At 45.3% G+C, this 15,438-nt stretch overlaps 1 protein-coding gene across 1 annotated transcript in view; it reads left to right on the top strand.

The window, feature by feature from the left end:
• The window catches only part of LOC132824328 (phosphoribosylformylglycinamidine synthase-like), an 83,183-nt gene that overhangs the window by 47,315 nt on the left and 20,430 nt on the right, over positions 1 to 15,438 (top strand). The window contains 6 exon segments of the mRNA XM_060838675.1: positions 1,458 to 1,688; positions 3,502 to 3,682; positions 3,917 to 4,000; positions 4,821 to 4,976; positions 5,060 to 5,179; positions 11,672 to 11,817. Of these exon segments, the coding sequence (XP_060694658.1) occupies positions 1,458 to 1,688; positions 3,502 to 3,682; positions 3,917 to 4,000; positions 4,821 to 4,976; positions 5,060 to 5,179; positions 11,672 to 11,817 (918 nt within the window).

Here is a 15,438-nt window from a genome sequence, read left to right as displayed (position 1 = left end):
ATGCTGGAAAGTAATAGAGAAAGGCTGGTTAGGTTGGGACTGTTTTCACTCGAGCGCAGGAGGATGAGGAGCACAGTGGACCTTGTAGAGGTTTGTAAAATTATGAAGGGTGCAGATACAGTGAATAGCAGGTGTCTTTTCGCTGTGTTGGGGGAAATTTAACAACTAGAGGCCATATTTTTTAAGTTGAGAGGAGAAAGATTTTAAAAAGGACATGAGGGTGGGTCTTTTTAAACAGTGGGTCATATGTGGAATGAACTTCCAGAGGAAGTGGTGAATGTGGGTACATTTACAAAATTCAAGACATTTGGATAAGTAAATGAATAACAAAGGTTTGGAGGGATATGGGACTGGAATAGGTTGGGATCATGGTTGGTGTGGAGTGATTAGACCAAAGAGTCTGTTTCCGTGCTGTGTAACTATGTAGGCGGATGGCTAGATAAATGGTATATCCACTTGACAAAAGAAGTGATTTATGTGAGGAGCCAGAGGAAATGGGTAAGGTCCTTAATGAGTACTTCACATTGGAATTCACCAAAGAGAAAGAAATGGATAATGTTAAGATTGGGGTGGAGCATGTTGATATTCTCGGGTATATCGAACTTAAGATGGTAGTGTTGGGTATAATGAAAATCATTACGCTAGATAAATTCCAAGGGCCTGTTAGGATCTCTCCCAGGACACTGAAGGAGGCAAGCGAGAAAGCTACTAGAGCCTTGACAGAAATGTTTGTATCTTCTTTCACCACAGGCAAGGTTCACATACAAGAGAATAGCCAATGTTATTCATTTGTTGAAGAAGCGCAACAGGGATAATTGTGAAAGGAACACATAAAATTGAGATGTGGGTGGAGTGGACGTGGATTTTTTTTTTCCCAGGGTGAAAATGTCAAATACTAAGGGCATAGATTTAAGTTGAGAAGGGAAATTTAAAGGAGGCATGAGTTGCAAGGTTTTTATTGCACAGCGGGTGGTAGGTGCCTGGAACGTGATTCCAGAACCGATGGTAGAAGCAGACATGTTGGAAATGCTTCAGAAGCATACAGGCAGACAGTCGGGCAATAGGGGGATAAGGATCCCGTGCAGGCAGATTGGATTAGTTTAGGGTGGCATCATGGAAGGTGCCAGCATGGTGGGCCAAGAACCTTTCCTGTAATCTACTGTCCTGTGCTCTCTAGTAACTCCAGAAACCTGGCCAATGCTTACTGTGAACATGGGTCTAAAAGGCAGGTCAGTTGGAAAATTTTTTAATCTTTTATGAAATCTTTAACGATCAATCCTGGAGTATTGGGTCAGATTTCCAGCATGATACTGCAGTAAGTCAGTTGGAGCATTGCAGCAAATGAGATTATTTCATCATATTCCTAGCTTGAGTTGAAATGGTCTTTGTTAGGATGGAGTTTAAGGTGGCAGTGTTGATGCTAATGTTGATCACTGACTCGCGGTTTTGATCCGCAGGTTGACCGCTCTGTGACTGGCCTGGTTGCCCAGCAGCAGTGTGTGGGTCCCCTCCACACTCCTTTAGCTGATGTCGCTGTTGTCGCCCTGTCCTACTTTGACACCGTGGGAGCGGCGACCGCAATCGGAGAGCAGCCCATCAAAGGCCTGATTGATCCTGCTGCAGGAGCTCGGATGGCTGTTGGAGAAGCTCTGACCAATCTGATGTTTGCACGTGTTACTGAACTGAGCGTGAGTGTTTAACCCCACTGGCTATAAACATAGGTGGAAAGGCAGATTACAAAAGAGATATGAACAGTTCAGAGATTTTGATATGAAAGTGAGCAAATTGAGTTTAATGTGATATCATGTTGTTTGCTTTGAAAGGAGAATGAAATAATCAAATATTTTTTAATCTGACAGATACTGCAGAAAGCAGTAACACACATGGATTTGGTGGGGGGGGGCGGTGGGGTTAGTGAATTTTGAGAAGATTTGTAGCTCAGGTTGAGGTTTTGGATGTAAGTTTGCTTACTGACTTGCAAATTTCATTTTCAGACATTTTGTCACCATACTAGGTAACATAGTCAGTGAGCCTCCGGTGAAGCACTGGTGTATGCCCCGCTTTTTATTTGTGTTTAGGTTTCCTTGGGTGGTTGATGTCATTTCCTGTATTAGTGATGCCATTTCCTGTTCTTTTTCTCAGAGGATGGTAGATGGGGTCGAAATCTGTGTTTGTCGATAGAGTTCTGGTTGGAATGCCATGCTTCAAGGAATTCTTTTGCATTTCTTTGTTTGGCTTGGCCCAGGATGGATGCATTGTCCCAGTCAAAGTGGTGTCCTTCCTCATCTGTATGTAAGGGTACAGTGATATTATCCACTAACAAACTAGGCACAAAAATGACATGACCCATTATCACTGGTATCCTTACATAAAGATGGGGAAGAACACCACTTTGACTGGGATAATGCATCCAGCCTCGGGCAAGTCAAACAGACATGCACGAGAAGTATGGCATTCCAACCGTAACTCTATCAGCAAACACTGATTTTGACCTCCTCTATCACCCTCTGAGAAAAAGAATAGGAAACGACACCTCCAACGCAGGGAAACCTAAACACACAAGTTGAAAACAAGACAACACCAGCGCTTCACCGGAGGCTCACTGATGATGATATGAGTATGGTGACAAAATGCCTGACAATGAACCTTCCAGCTCAATGAGCAAACTTTTATATCTAGGACTTGGGCGGTACTTGTGCATGGAACACAAAGTTAACACATAGAGGCAATATTCAGAAAGTTTTATGGAACGTTGGCCCTTCAACTCTAAACGCTTTGAAATAAGAGTAGAGATGTCTTCGCACAATTGTACAAAGTGCTCCTGAGGCCATATCTGGAGTACTGAGAGTAGTTTTAGCCCCCTTATTTGAAGAAATATATCATTTCATCGGAGGAGGTTAACAGAAGGTGCATTTAGATATCCCTGATATGGAGGGATTGTCTTATGAGCAAAGGTTAAATAATTTGGGATTCTACACATTGTGATTTAGAAGGATGAGAGGTGATCCCTTTGTAACATATAGGGTCCTTAATGGTGTTGAAAAGGTAAATGTTGAGAGGGCATTTCCTCTTACAGGAGAGTCTCGTACCAGACGGGCAGTCTCAGAATAAAGGGATGCCAATTTAAATTTGAGACAAATTTAAATTTGAGTTGAGTGTCTTTGGAACTCGTTGTCACAGAGAGCTGTAGGCAAAGCCGTTGTGTATGTATTTAAGGTTGAGATGCATACTCTATCAGTCAGGGAATTGAGGTTTACAGAAAAATACAAGGAGATGGAAATGAGGAATATTGGGTGAACCATGATCCTATTGAATGGCAGAAGAGGCTCAAAAAAACCAACTTCTGTTGCTATTTCTTGTGGTCTTCTCATCTAGCTTCCCGGCCCCTTGGCTGGGAGTATTCCCCATCTCTGCCACGATTATCCTACCAGCTGGTTCTGTCTGTGGTGCTCTTTATTTGCTTGGTGCTGGGTTTGATGTTTTTTGTCCTCTCTGTGCCAGGATGTAAAATGTAGCGCTAACTGGATGTGGCCTGCCAAGTTGCCAGGTGAGGGGGCTGCCCTGTATGATGCCTGCAAGGCAATGTGCCTCACCTTGTCTGAACTCGGCGTTGCAGTTGATGGTGGGAAGGACTCTCTGAGCATGGCCGCACGTGTTGGGGAAGAGACAGTGAAGGCCCCAGGTGAGGGAATAAAATGGGCCTTGGCACCAATTCACCTTGGATCCATCACGTCAGTGCCAACCCTTTGGGCATTTGTAATTCCTTCAGACACTCTCTTTGACTCTGAATCCTTCTTCAGTTTTGATTCTGTGTGTTTTCTCTTCAGCTGTCCTGACATTCTTTATGAGTCCCGCAATTTTTAAGAGTCCTTGCTGTACTGTTTCTCCAACTGATGCTCATTTCTGCTGGTTTCAGGGTCCCTTGTGATCTCGGTTTACGCTGTGTGTCCTGATATCACCTGCACTGTGACCCCCGACTTGAAAAATCCCCACGAACAGGGTATGGATGACACCGTGAGGGGAAGTTATGCACCTTGGATTGAGAGGGTGGTCAGGTTCCTGGGATGTGACTACAAGTGGCAAGGATCAAGGTCCCAAAGAAGTACTAAATCGGGAGGTTAGAATTAGGGATCCAGACCTGCATGGGTTTGAGGGGGTGGGGTTGGGTTGGGTTGGGTTGTGGTCCTGGAACAGGATATGTTTGTGGTGAGGGATGAGAGTACTGGGAGATAGGGTTGGGCCTCAGTATGAGAATATGGGAGTGCTACTGGTACAGTCCTGAGCTGTGAGCACAGGGATGTGTTGTGAGACTTGGAAAGAGAGTTCGGCTCTGTGCAGCTGGCAACTGTTAGACTAGAAGATGAACGCGGGGGCAATGGTGGGGGCTGTGGAATTTGGGTATGGTAGGCAGACGATCAGAGTTCTGCTGGGAACAGAGTTTACGGTCCCGGGTTAGGAGTACAGCGTGTGGGTCGCGGGAAAATGGGGTACGAGTGCCAGAGCTGGGCACAAAGCTGAGACTTCTGAGGTGCAGGTACTGGGGCATGGGTGGGTGTTGTGGAATGAGGGCAAGAGTCAGCGTTTCAGGATGTAGGTACAAGGAGCAAGGGTGTAATCGTATGGTAAGGAGGTGCAAGATGAGGAGTGTAACAAGCCAGTGTGTCTGCTCTGGCGTACCGGGTCTGACATGGGGATTTGTGCTCAGTATCTGGAGGCTGGGTGTGCAGGGAGGATGCCTGAGCATGGTAAGGGTGAAAGCGGAAAGGAATCTCGTCTGACCTTTGCTGTAAGCGTAGTCGCACACTTTGTCCTTGTTTCAGGGCAGCTCCTATATGTCCCAGTCACTCCCGGTCAGTACCGGATGGGAGGAGGTGCATTGGCTCAGTGTTACTCGCAGCTTGGAAATGTGTGTCCTGACATGGACAGCCCACAGCAGCTGATCTCCTGCTTCAGAGTCACCCAGCAGCTCCTGGAGGGTGAGTTGTGGAAAGCATTTAGCTTTTGATGTGCTTGCACTGCGCAGTTTCTCATAGCGTGTCTTTCCCCACACCCCTCCCAGAGCGAATGCTGAGTGCAGGTCATGATGTCAGTGACGGGGGACTCCTCACGTGTTTGCTCGAGATGGCCATTGCGGGAAACTGTGGTATGGAGCTTGACATTCCAAACAGCGATGCCAGCGGTGAGTGATGCTCCCCTCCTGATCCAAGTGGCGGCATAAACCTTTGTCCCCCATTTTCCACTCGCAACGTTCTTGAATCCTCGGTCATGTGTTCCATTACCTGCAGGTCTGACAACTGCATTTCTGGTTGGTCCTCACATTCTAACCTCCATCTGATGACATCCAAACCTCTGCTGTCTAAATCGTGACAAACTCCATTCTCCTGTCACTCCTTTCCTGACTGCCCCGATGTTGCTTCCTAACCAAGCAATATCTTGGTTTAAAACTATCATCTGTGTTTTTAAATCCCTCTGTAGTCTGACTCCTCCCTATCTCTGCAATTCTTCCAGCCTCCAGCACGCACCCAAATATCTTGTATATCCCTGATTTTAATTGCTCCACCATAAGTGGTCCCATTTTCAATAACATAGACACCAATCCCTAGAATTCTCTCCCCACACCTCGTGGCATCTTGACTTCAGTTTCTTCTTTGAAGATATTCATCAAACCTACCTCTTTAACCGACCTTTTGGTCACTTGGCTGACCATCTGCTTATTGTCTTACTCTGTTTTAGTGTTTGTGCGAAGCACCTTCGAACCTATTCATTATGTTAAAGGTGCCATATAATTGCTCAATTGTCAAAAATTCCTGGAGTATGACACTCAATTGCTTTTCCAACCCATCCCCAGATTGTGAGGTGAGTCATTCTTATCTTATGCCATGTTAGCTTTTAGCCTGGTTACTGGGGTGTGCCATCAAGCTGGGTTCCTGGGATATTGCTGCCCAAAGCCTGGGGACCTGGCGACCAGCTGGCTGTCCATCAGAACCCGGGAGACCAGCTCAGTATAATGCTCTACTTCTGGAAACGATTGATGGCGATATGGCTGCAGTCTCCTTGTGACAGCAGCAGAAGCTAGAACAACTCGTGTGGTTTCTCCAATGCAGTGGTCCCTCTGTCCCACCAGCTGCCGTTCCTCCAACCAGAGATTTCATCTCTTGATCTCATGAGCAACAACAGCAGGAGAAAAGGAACGTGTGCTTGGAGGAACAATAGACAATAGGTGCAGGAGTAGGCCTTTCTGCCCTTTGAGCCAGCACCACCATTCATTATGATCATGGCTGATCATCCTCAATCAGTATCCTGTTCCTGCCTTATCCCCATAACCTTTGATTCCACTATCCTTAAGAGCTCTATCCAACTCTTTCATGCAAGTATCCTGAGACCTGGCCTCCCCAGCCTTCTGGGGCAGAGCATTCCATACACCCACCACTCTCTGGGTGAAGAAGTTTCTCCTCAACTCTAAGTGGCCTACCCCTTATTTTTAAGCTGTGTCCTCTGGTTCGCCACTCTCCCATCAGCGGAAACATGCTTCCTGCCTCCAGAGTGACCAATCCTTTAATAATCTTATACGTCTCAATCAGATCCCCACTCAGCCTTCTAAACTTAAACGTATACAAGCCCAGTGACGCCAATCTTTCAGCGTAAGATAGTCCCGCCATTCTGGGAATTGACCTTGTGAACCTATGCTGCACTCCCTCAATGGCCAGAATATCTGTCTTCAAATTTGGAGACCAAAACTGCGCACAGTATTCCAGGTGTGGTCTCACCAGGGCCCTGTACAGCTGCAGAAAAACCTCTTTGCTTCTATACTCAATTCCTCTTGTTATGAAGGCCAGCATTCTTCACTGCCTGCTGTACCTGCATGCTCACTTTCATTGATCGTTGTACTACCCCTTTACCTACCTTGACTCCATTGAGGTAGTAATCTGCCTTCCTGTTCTTGCCACCAAAGTGGATAACCATACATTTATCCACATTAAACTGCATCTGCCATGCATCTGTCCACTCACCTAGCCTGCCCAGGTCACCCTGTATTCTCCTAACATCCTCCTCACATTTCACCCTACCACCCAGCTTTGTGTCATCAGCAAATTTGCTAATATTACTTTTAATTCCTTCATCTATATCATTAATGTCCATGGTAAAAAGCTGCGGTCCCAACACTGATCCCACCACTGGTCACCGCCTGCCATTCCAAAAGGGAGCCATTTATCACTCTTGTTTCCTGTCAGCCAACCAATTTTCAATCCAAGTCGGTACTTTGCCCCCAATACCATGCGCCCTAATTTTGCTCACTAACCTCCTATGTGGGACTTTATCAAAGGCTTTCTGAAGGTTCAGGTATACTACATCCACTCGATCTCCCTTGTCCATCTTCAGAGTTATATCCTCAAAAAATTCCAGAAAATTAGTCAAGCATGATTTCCCCTTCATAAATCCATGCTGACACTGACCTATCCTGCTACTACTATCCAGATGTGTCGTAATGAGTCCTTTATAATTGACTCCAGCATCTTTCCCACCACTGAGGTCAGACTAACTGGTCTATAATTTCCTGCTTTCTCTCTCCCACCTTTCTTAAAAAGTGGTATAACATTAGCCACCCTCCAATCCTCAGGAACCGATCCCGAATCTATAGAACATTGGAAAATGATCATCAACGCATCCACGATTTCTAGAGCCACCTCCTTCAGTACCCTGGGATGTAGACCATCAGGCCTCAGAGACTCATCAACCTTCAGACCTAACAGTCTCTCCAACACCAAATCCTGGCAAATATAAATTCCCTTCAGTTCAGGCCTTTCAGCTACTATTACATCTGGGAGATTGCTTGTGTCTTCCACAGTGAAGACAGATCTAAAGTACCAATTCAACTTTTCTGCTATTTCTTTGTTCCCCATAATAAATTCACCTGTTTCTGTCTTCAAGGGCCCAATTTTAGTCTTAACCATTTTTTTTTCTTTTCACATACCTAAAAAAGCCTTTACTATCCTCCTCTATATTAATTGGCCAGTTTACCTTCATACCTTATTTTTTCTTTGGGTATTTCCTTTTTAGTTATCCTCTGTTGTTCTTTAAAATCTTCCCAGTCCTCCGATTTCCCACTCATTTTAGCTATTTTATACTTTTTCCCTTCTATCCTTATATGGTCCTTAACTTCCTCGTCAGCCACGGCCACCCCTGCCTTCCCTAAGGATCTTTCTTCCTTTTTGGAATGAACTGATCCTGCATCTTCTGCATTATACCCAGAAATACCTGCCATTGTTGTTCCACTGTCGTCCCTGCTAGGGTATTGCACCATTGAACTTTGGCCAGCTCCTCCCTCATAGCTCCATAGTTCCCTTTATTCAACTGAAATATTGTCACTTCCGATTCTACCCTCTCCCTTTCAAACTGCAGATTAAAGCTGATTGTATTGTGGTCACTACCTCCTAATTGCTCCTTTACTTCGAGGTCCCTGATCAAATCCGTTTCGTTGCACAGCAGCAGATCCAGAATTGCTTTCTCCCTGGTAGGCTCCAGCACAAGCTTTTCTAAGAATCCATCTCAGAGGTACTCCACAAACTCCTTTTCTTGGGGTATAGTACCATCCTGATTCTCCCAGTCTCCCTGCATGTTGAAATCCCCCATAACAACTGTAGTAATATCTTTGCAACAGGCCAATTTAAGCTCCTTGTTCAACTTACACCCTACATCCAGACTACTGTTTGGGGGGCCTGTAGATAACTCCCATTAGTGTCTTTCTACCCTTAGAATTTCTCAGCTCTATCCATACTGACTCGACATCCCCTGATTCTAGGTCCCCCTGCGCAAGGGACTGAATATCATTCCTTACCAACAGGGCCACCCCACCCCCTCTGCCAGTCAGTGTTTCCTTTACCAGAAGAGAGTAGAAGGGAGAAGATGATGAGGAAGGCAGAGATGAGTCAAATGCAAGAGACCCCGGGGGAAGTACCTGTCAGGAACAGGTTGAATCTCTTGGAAACGGTAGAGAGAGACGTCACTGCCAGTCAGAGAGGTGTCAGGTCTGCCAATCAGAAATTGGCGTGGAAGCAAAGCCGAGGGGTCAGACATCACACAGAGCCGTGGTAATAGGGGACTCCATAGTGGAGAGGAACTGAAAGGGGTTTCTGCGGCAACAGGCGGGATTTCAGGATGGTGTGTTTCCCAGGCCCTGTCCACTTGAAGCCAAGTCTCAGCTATCTCCACAACATCATAGCTGCCAATTTCCAAATGAGCCTCAAGCTCATCCACCTTATTTCAAATGCTTTGTGCATTCATATGTAATATTTTTAAATTTGTTACTCCCCTCACTCTTCCTGTCAATCCCTATTTCACTTGAGCTTACAGCATGATCCTTTTTTGAGATTTCTGCTCCATTGATTTTGTTGTCTTTCTTGACTTCTCTTGTTCTAACTTAACATCCTTCTTGATCTTCCAGTTTGCCCTCCCCCCCCCCCCCCCCCCCCCCTGCTATTTAGTTTAAACACAGCCGTGTCGCAGTGGCAAACCTGTCTGCCAGAATGCTGGTCCCTCACCTATTAAGGTGCAACCCATCCCTCTTGTATAATTTATCCTAACTGCTAAACATACCCCCAGTGATCCAAGAATTTACATCTTTGTTTCCTGCACTAGTTCCCCAGCCACGCATTCAAGTCCATTACCTCCCTGTTCCTCTCCAGCCTGAGGAACTGGAAGTAAACTGGAGATAGCCACCCTGGATGTCCTGCTTTTCAGCCTTATTCCGAGTTCTCCAAAGCCCCGCTGTAGAATGTCCCTCCTCCTCTCCCTAACATCATTTGTGCCGACATGCACTAACACGTCTGGCCCTTCACCTTCGCCCTTGAGGATTTGCTGCACTTTGTCTGCGATGTCCTTAATCCTGGCACCAGGAAGGCAACCCACCATCCTCAAATCCTCCTGTTGCCGCAGAAACCCCTTTCAGTCCCCCTCACTATGGAGTCCCCTATTACCACGGCTCTGAGTGATGTCTGACCCCTCGGCTCTGCTTCCACGCCGATTTCGGATTGGCAGACCTGACCGCCTCTCTGACTGGCAGTGACATCTGTCTCTACGGTTTCCAAGAGATTCAACCTGTTCCTGACAGGTACTTCCCCCGGGGTCTCTTGCACTTGTCTTTTCTCTGCTTTCGTCATTGTCTTCCCCCTTCTACCCACTTCTCCTATGCTCGGTGTAATAACCTCGCTGAAGGTCCTGTCCAGAAAGATCTCGTTCTCTTGGATGAGCCTGAGGTCATCGAGTTCTTTCTTCAGTGCTGCAAGATGCTCTGTCAGAAGCTGAGGTGAGCAACAGAATCTCCAGTTGGAGGAACAGCTCCTCATGGTTTCTGTTTCTCACTTGGGGCCAGCATCTTGACTTCTGATTGATCAGCCACAGAATTGAATTTCTGGGAGATTTGGGGTTTTTGAGCGTTTGGTCACTCACTGCCCTGTTTTTATCTGCCTTTGAGACATCTGTCCATTGCTTGTTCTCTGCCCCACAGAATCCAGTATTCAAGTCCCAAAGTCTCCATTCATGTCCTCTGACGTGGCAGTTCAATGGTTAACACTGTTGCCTCACCGTATCAGGGACCCGGATTAATCTCCAGCCTTGGTTGACTGTGCAGAGTTTGCACGCACTTTGCCTGTTATGACACAGGGTAAAACCTTCTGCTAATTTAAACCAGACACACAAAAAAGCTCACCTCGCCTTGTAATCTGTAAAAGTATGAGTGACAGTTTCCAAATTCCACTATTTAAGAAAATATTAATTTATTCTTTTACTCCAAAGAGAACATTAAATAAGAAGTATCTACACTGGAAACCTCCTTAGTCTTAACAATTTATCTACCTCCCACTCTATAACAATATACTGATCTGATAAAGCCCCTATTAAATTGACAGCAAATAAATTTTCGAAACTATTTGCCATCTTCGGATATCGAACTTCCTCTGTCTGTTGATTTCCTCTGGATCATCTTTGGTCTTCTGCGTAGATGTTTGATATGAAAAGATACCTTTCAGAGAGCGGATCTGCAGACAGTTTGTATGGCAGTAGGTGCTCTTGGTCTCCCTCTGGCTATCTGTTCAAAATGCCCAATTCTTATACCCCAAAATAATGGATCATCTCATTGATGTTGTCAAAATAGTAAAATTCAAATTCGATTTGGTTTTAGTATCTTGGGGCATAACTTAAACTGTAGCGTGTTGTGCTGGAAAAGTACAGCAGTTCAGGCAGCATCGATTCTGCCTGACCTGCTATACTTTCCCAGCACCACACTCTCGACTCTGATCTCCAGCATCTGCAGTCCTCACTTTCTCCGCGCATAATTTAAACTGGCTAAATCTGAATTGTTGGGGAAACCTAGCAACCAAGCTCAGGTAGTTGGTTCACAGTCAACTGTTACTTTCGATTTTCCAGTACTCTCTGTGCCTGCTAGGTACTTGCCAGCATTCACTCTCTCTTAAAAGTACAGTACAAGGTTGTGCACATTAGGTGAGTTAGCTATGGTAAATGTTGAGTACTGGGACAGATTAGGAGACGGTTGGGACAGCTTTTGGAAGATCAGTGCAAACTTGATGGGCCAAATGTGTATGTGCACTGCAGGGACTGTAGGATCCTGTGACACTCACCATATCAGCACTGACTCTCTATTCGTCTCTTTCCACAGTGATTGAGGTGCTGTTTGCCGAGGAACTGGGTTTGGTGCTGGAGGTGTCGCAGGCGGCTGTGGACCAAGTGAGTGCTCGGTATAGAACTGCTGGCCTTCAGTGCTGGAGAATTGGGTCAACCACTGAGCAAGGCCCTCAGAGTAAGGTGAGTAACCATTTCTAAGGGATCTCAATGTGCAGGGTGACCATTTCTCAGGGAATTTACAGCCATCCCAATGTACACTTCTGATTAAGACCGCTCTGACCATCCACATGTTTGCTGAACTCCAGATTTCCTCTCCATTCCAGCCCCCTGATGTGAAAGTCAGGTGTGAAAGGAGAGCACATAAGTGTCCCATCTTCTATTTAGGAGAGGAGAGAAACAGAAAGTAGGGGCCTACAGGCCACGGAATTTAACGTGTGTCAAATGGAAATGCCGGAATCTCTTATTGAGAGAGTTGTAGCAGAGCACTTAAAATCAGACATAGTCACCGTGGTTTTGTGAAAGGTAAATTCTGTTTGACAAATTTAAGTTCTTTGAGAAAGTAATACACCATATTAAGACCAGAAGACGTAAGAGTGGAAGTAAGGCCATTTGGCCCATCGAATCCACTCCGCCATTTAATCATTGCTGATGAGCCTTTCAACTCTACTTACCTGCACTCTCCCCGTAGCCCTTAATTCCATGTGAGATTAAGAATTTAGCAATGCCTGCCTTGAGGATATTTAATTAGCCTCCACTGCGCTCCGTGGCAATGAATTCCACAGGCCCACCTCTCTCTAGCTGAAGAAATGTCGTCTCATTTCCATTCTAAATTGACCCCCTCTAACTCTAAGGCTGTGCCCACAGCTCCGAGTCTTCCCACCTAATGGAAACAACTTCCCAGCGTCCACCCCTTCTAAGCCATTCATTATCTTGTAAGTTTCTATTGGATCTCCCCTCACCTTTCTATACTGTAATGAATACAATCCCAGGATCCTGAGCCACTTATCATATGTTAGGCCTACCATTCCAGGGATCATCCATGTGAACTCTGCTGGACACACTCCAGTGCCAGTATGTCCTTCCTGAGGTACTGGAAGGTGTGGAAAATTGGACAATATTCCAAATGGGACCTAACCAGAGCTTTATAAAGTTTCAGAAGCACATTGCCGCGTTCATATTCCAACTCTCTTGAGATTAATGGCAACATATATTTGCTTTCATAATCATGGACTCAACCTGCAAGTTAACCTTTAGAGAATCCTGGACTAACACTCCCAGATCTCTTTGTACTTCAGCTTGATGAATTTTCTCACTGTTTAGAAAATAGTCCATGCCTGTATTCGTTTTCCTAAAGTGCAAGACCTTTCATTTACTCACATTGAATTTCATCAGCCATTTCCTGGACCACACTCCTAAACTGTCTAAATCTTTCTGTAGCCTCCCCAACTCAGTACTATCTGCCTGTTCACCTAACTTCATAACATCGGCAAACTTCACCAGTATGCCCTCAGTCTCATCATCCAGATCACTAATGTAGAAAATGAACAGCTGCGGCCCCAACACTGAACCCTGCAGGACGCCACTTGTCACTAACTGCTATTCCGAAAAAGAACTTTTTTATCCCAACTCTCTGCCTTCTGTCAGGCAGCCAATCCTCAATGCAAGCCAGTAGCTCACCTCAAACATCATAGGCCCTCACCTTATTCAGCAGCCTGCCATGAGGCACCTTATCAAAGGCCTTTTGGAAGTCGAGGTAGATAACATCCACTGGATTTCCCAGGTCCAACCTACTTGTTATCTCTTCAAGAATTCTAACAGATTTGTCAGGCACGACCTCGCCTTCCTAAATCCCTGCTGACTTGGTCTAATCTGACCCTTCACTTCCAAGAATTTAGAAATCGCATCCTTAACGATGGATTCTAGAATTTTACGAACAACCAAAGTTAGGCTAATTGGCTGATTTTTAATTTTTAATATTTTGTCTTGATCCTTTCTTGAACAAGGGGGTTACAAGTGATTTTCCAATCATCTGCGTTTTCCCTGACTCCAATGATTTTTGAAAGATTACAATCAATGCCTCTGTTATTTCCTCAGCCACCTCCCTCAGAACGCTAAGATGTAATCCATAGGACCAATGGATTTCTCAGTTTTTAGAAAGCTTTTAGCTTTTCTCGTACTTTTTTTTTGTAATGGCTACCATAGTCAACTCTCCTTAATTGTTGGGATATTACTCATGCCTTCCACTGTGAAAACTGACGCAAAGTACTTATTGAGTTCTTCAGCTATTTCTTTATCTCCCAGCACAAGCCTTCCTGCATCAATTTGGAGCGGCCCAATATCTACTTTTGCCTGTCATTTGTTTCTTGCGTATGGAAAGAAGCTTTTACTAACACTTCTAAGATTACTGGCTAGTCTCCCTTCATATTTGATCCTCTCCTCCTTTATTTCTCCCTTTGTTATCCTCTGTTTTGTTTTTGTAGCCTTCCCAGTCTTTTGATTTCCCAGTGCTCTTGGCCACTTTATAGGCTCTGTCCTTTCCTTTGATACGTTCCCTGACTTCCTTTGTCAGCCATGGCTGTCTAATTCTCCCCTTCCTGGATAATTTATCTTCTCTTTAGGGTGAACCTCTGCACCATGTCCTCGATTGCACCTAGAAACTCCTGCTATTGTTGCTTTACTGTCTTCCCTACTAGGCTCTGCTTCCTGGCGATTTTCATCAGTTCCCCTCTCATGCCCCTGTAATAACCTTTATTTAGCTGTAACACCATTACATCCAATTTTTCCTTTTCTCTCTCGAAATGCAGACTGCATTCTCCCATATTATGATTGCTGCCTCCTAAGTGTTCCCTTACTTTAAGATTTTTTATAAAGTCTAGCTTCTTACATAGCACCAAGTCCAGAATAGCCTGCCCCCTTGTGGGCTCCATCATGTTCCAGAAAGCCATCATGTAAGCATTCCATGAATCCCTTTTCTTTGGATCCACTGGCACATTCCTGATGAAGGGCTGTGGTCTGAAACATCGATTCTCCTGCTCCTCGGATGCTGCCTGGCCTGCTGTACGTTTCCAGCAACATACTCAAGACATACATCTTCTCCAAGGCCATAACAGATGGGCAATAAATGCCAGCCTATGTAGCAAACCCCACACTCTGGGAGTGAATTTTGAAAAAAAGCCCTCTCCAAACCTGAAACCTCCTTCCCTTCTCCAGTACCAAACCACAAATGGCAACCAACTCAAATTCTGCCCAGCTAAATCTGAATCCATCTCCTTCTGAGCTACAATAAATCTCCTTGTCAAACAACAAATAAATTTTACAATAGACACTGCAAACCTCCAACCTGGAACAAACAGACGTGTCTTCAAGTGGACAGGGCCTGGGAAATGAATATTCAAGGTTACATGTGCTATCATAAGGACAGACTGACGGGCAGAGGGGTGGGGTGGCCTTGTTGGTAAGGGAGGATATTCAGTCCCTTGCGCGGGGGGACCTAGAGTCAGGGGATGTAGAGTCAGTGTGGATAGAGCTGCGAAATACCAAGGGTAAAAAGACCCTCTTGGGAGTCATCTACAGGCCCCCAAACAGTAGTCTGGATGTCCGGATGTAAGTTGAATCAGGAGTTGAAATTGGCCTGTGGTAAAGACGTTACTATAGTTGTTATGGGGGATTTTAACATGCAGGTAGACTGGGAGAATCAGGATGGAATTGGACCTCAAGAAAGAGACTTTGTGGAGTTCCTCAGAGATGGATTCTTAGAGCAGCTGGTGCTGGAGCAGACCAGGGAGAAGGCAATTCTGGATC

The sequence above is a fragment of the Hemiscyllium ocellatum genome, chromosome 18 (assembly GCF_020745735.1).
Source record: "Hemiscyllium ocellatum isolate sHemOce1 chromosome 18, sHemOce1.pat.X.cur, whole genome shotgun sequence".
Classification (NCBI taxonomy): Eukaryota; Metazoa; Chordata; class Chondrichthyes; order Orectolobiformes; family Hemiscylliidae; genus Hemiscyllium; species Hemiscyllium ocellatum.
Note: the sequence above shows the minus strand (reverse complement) of the source record. Positions and strands in the feature narration are given on the sequence as shown.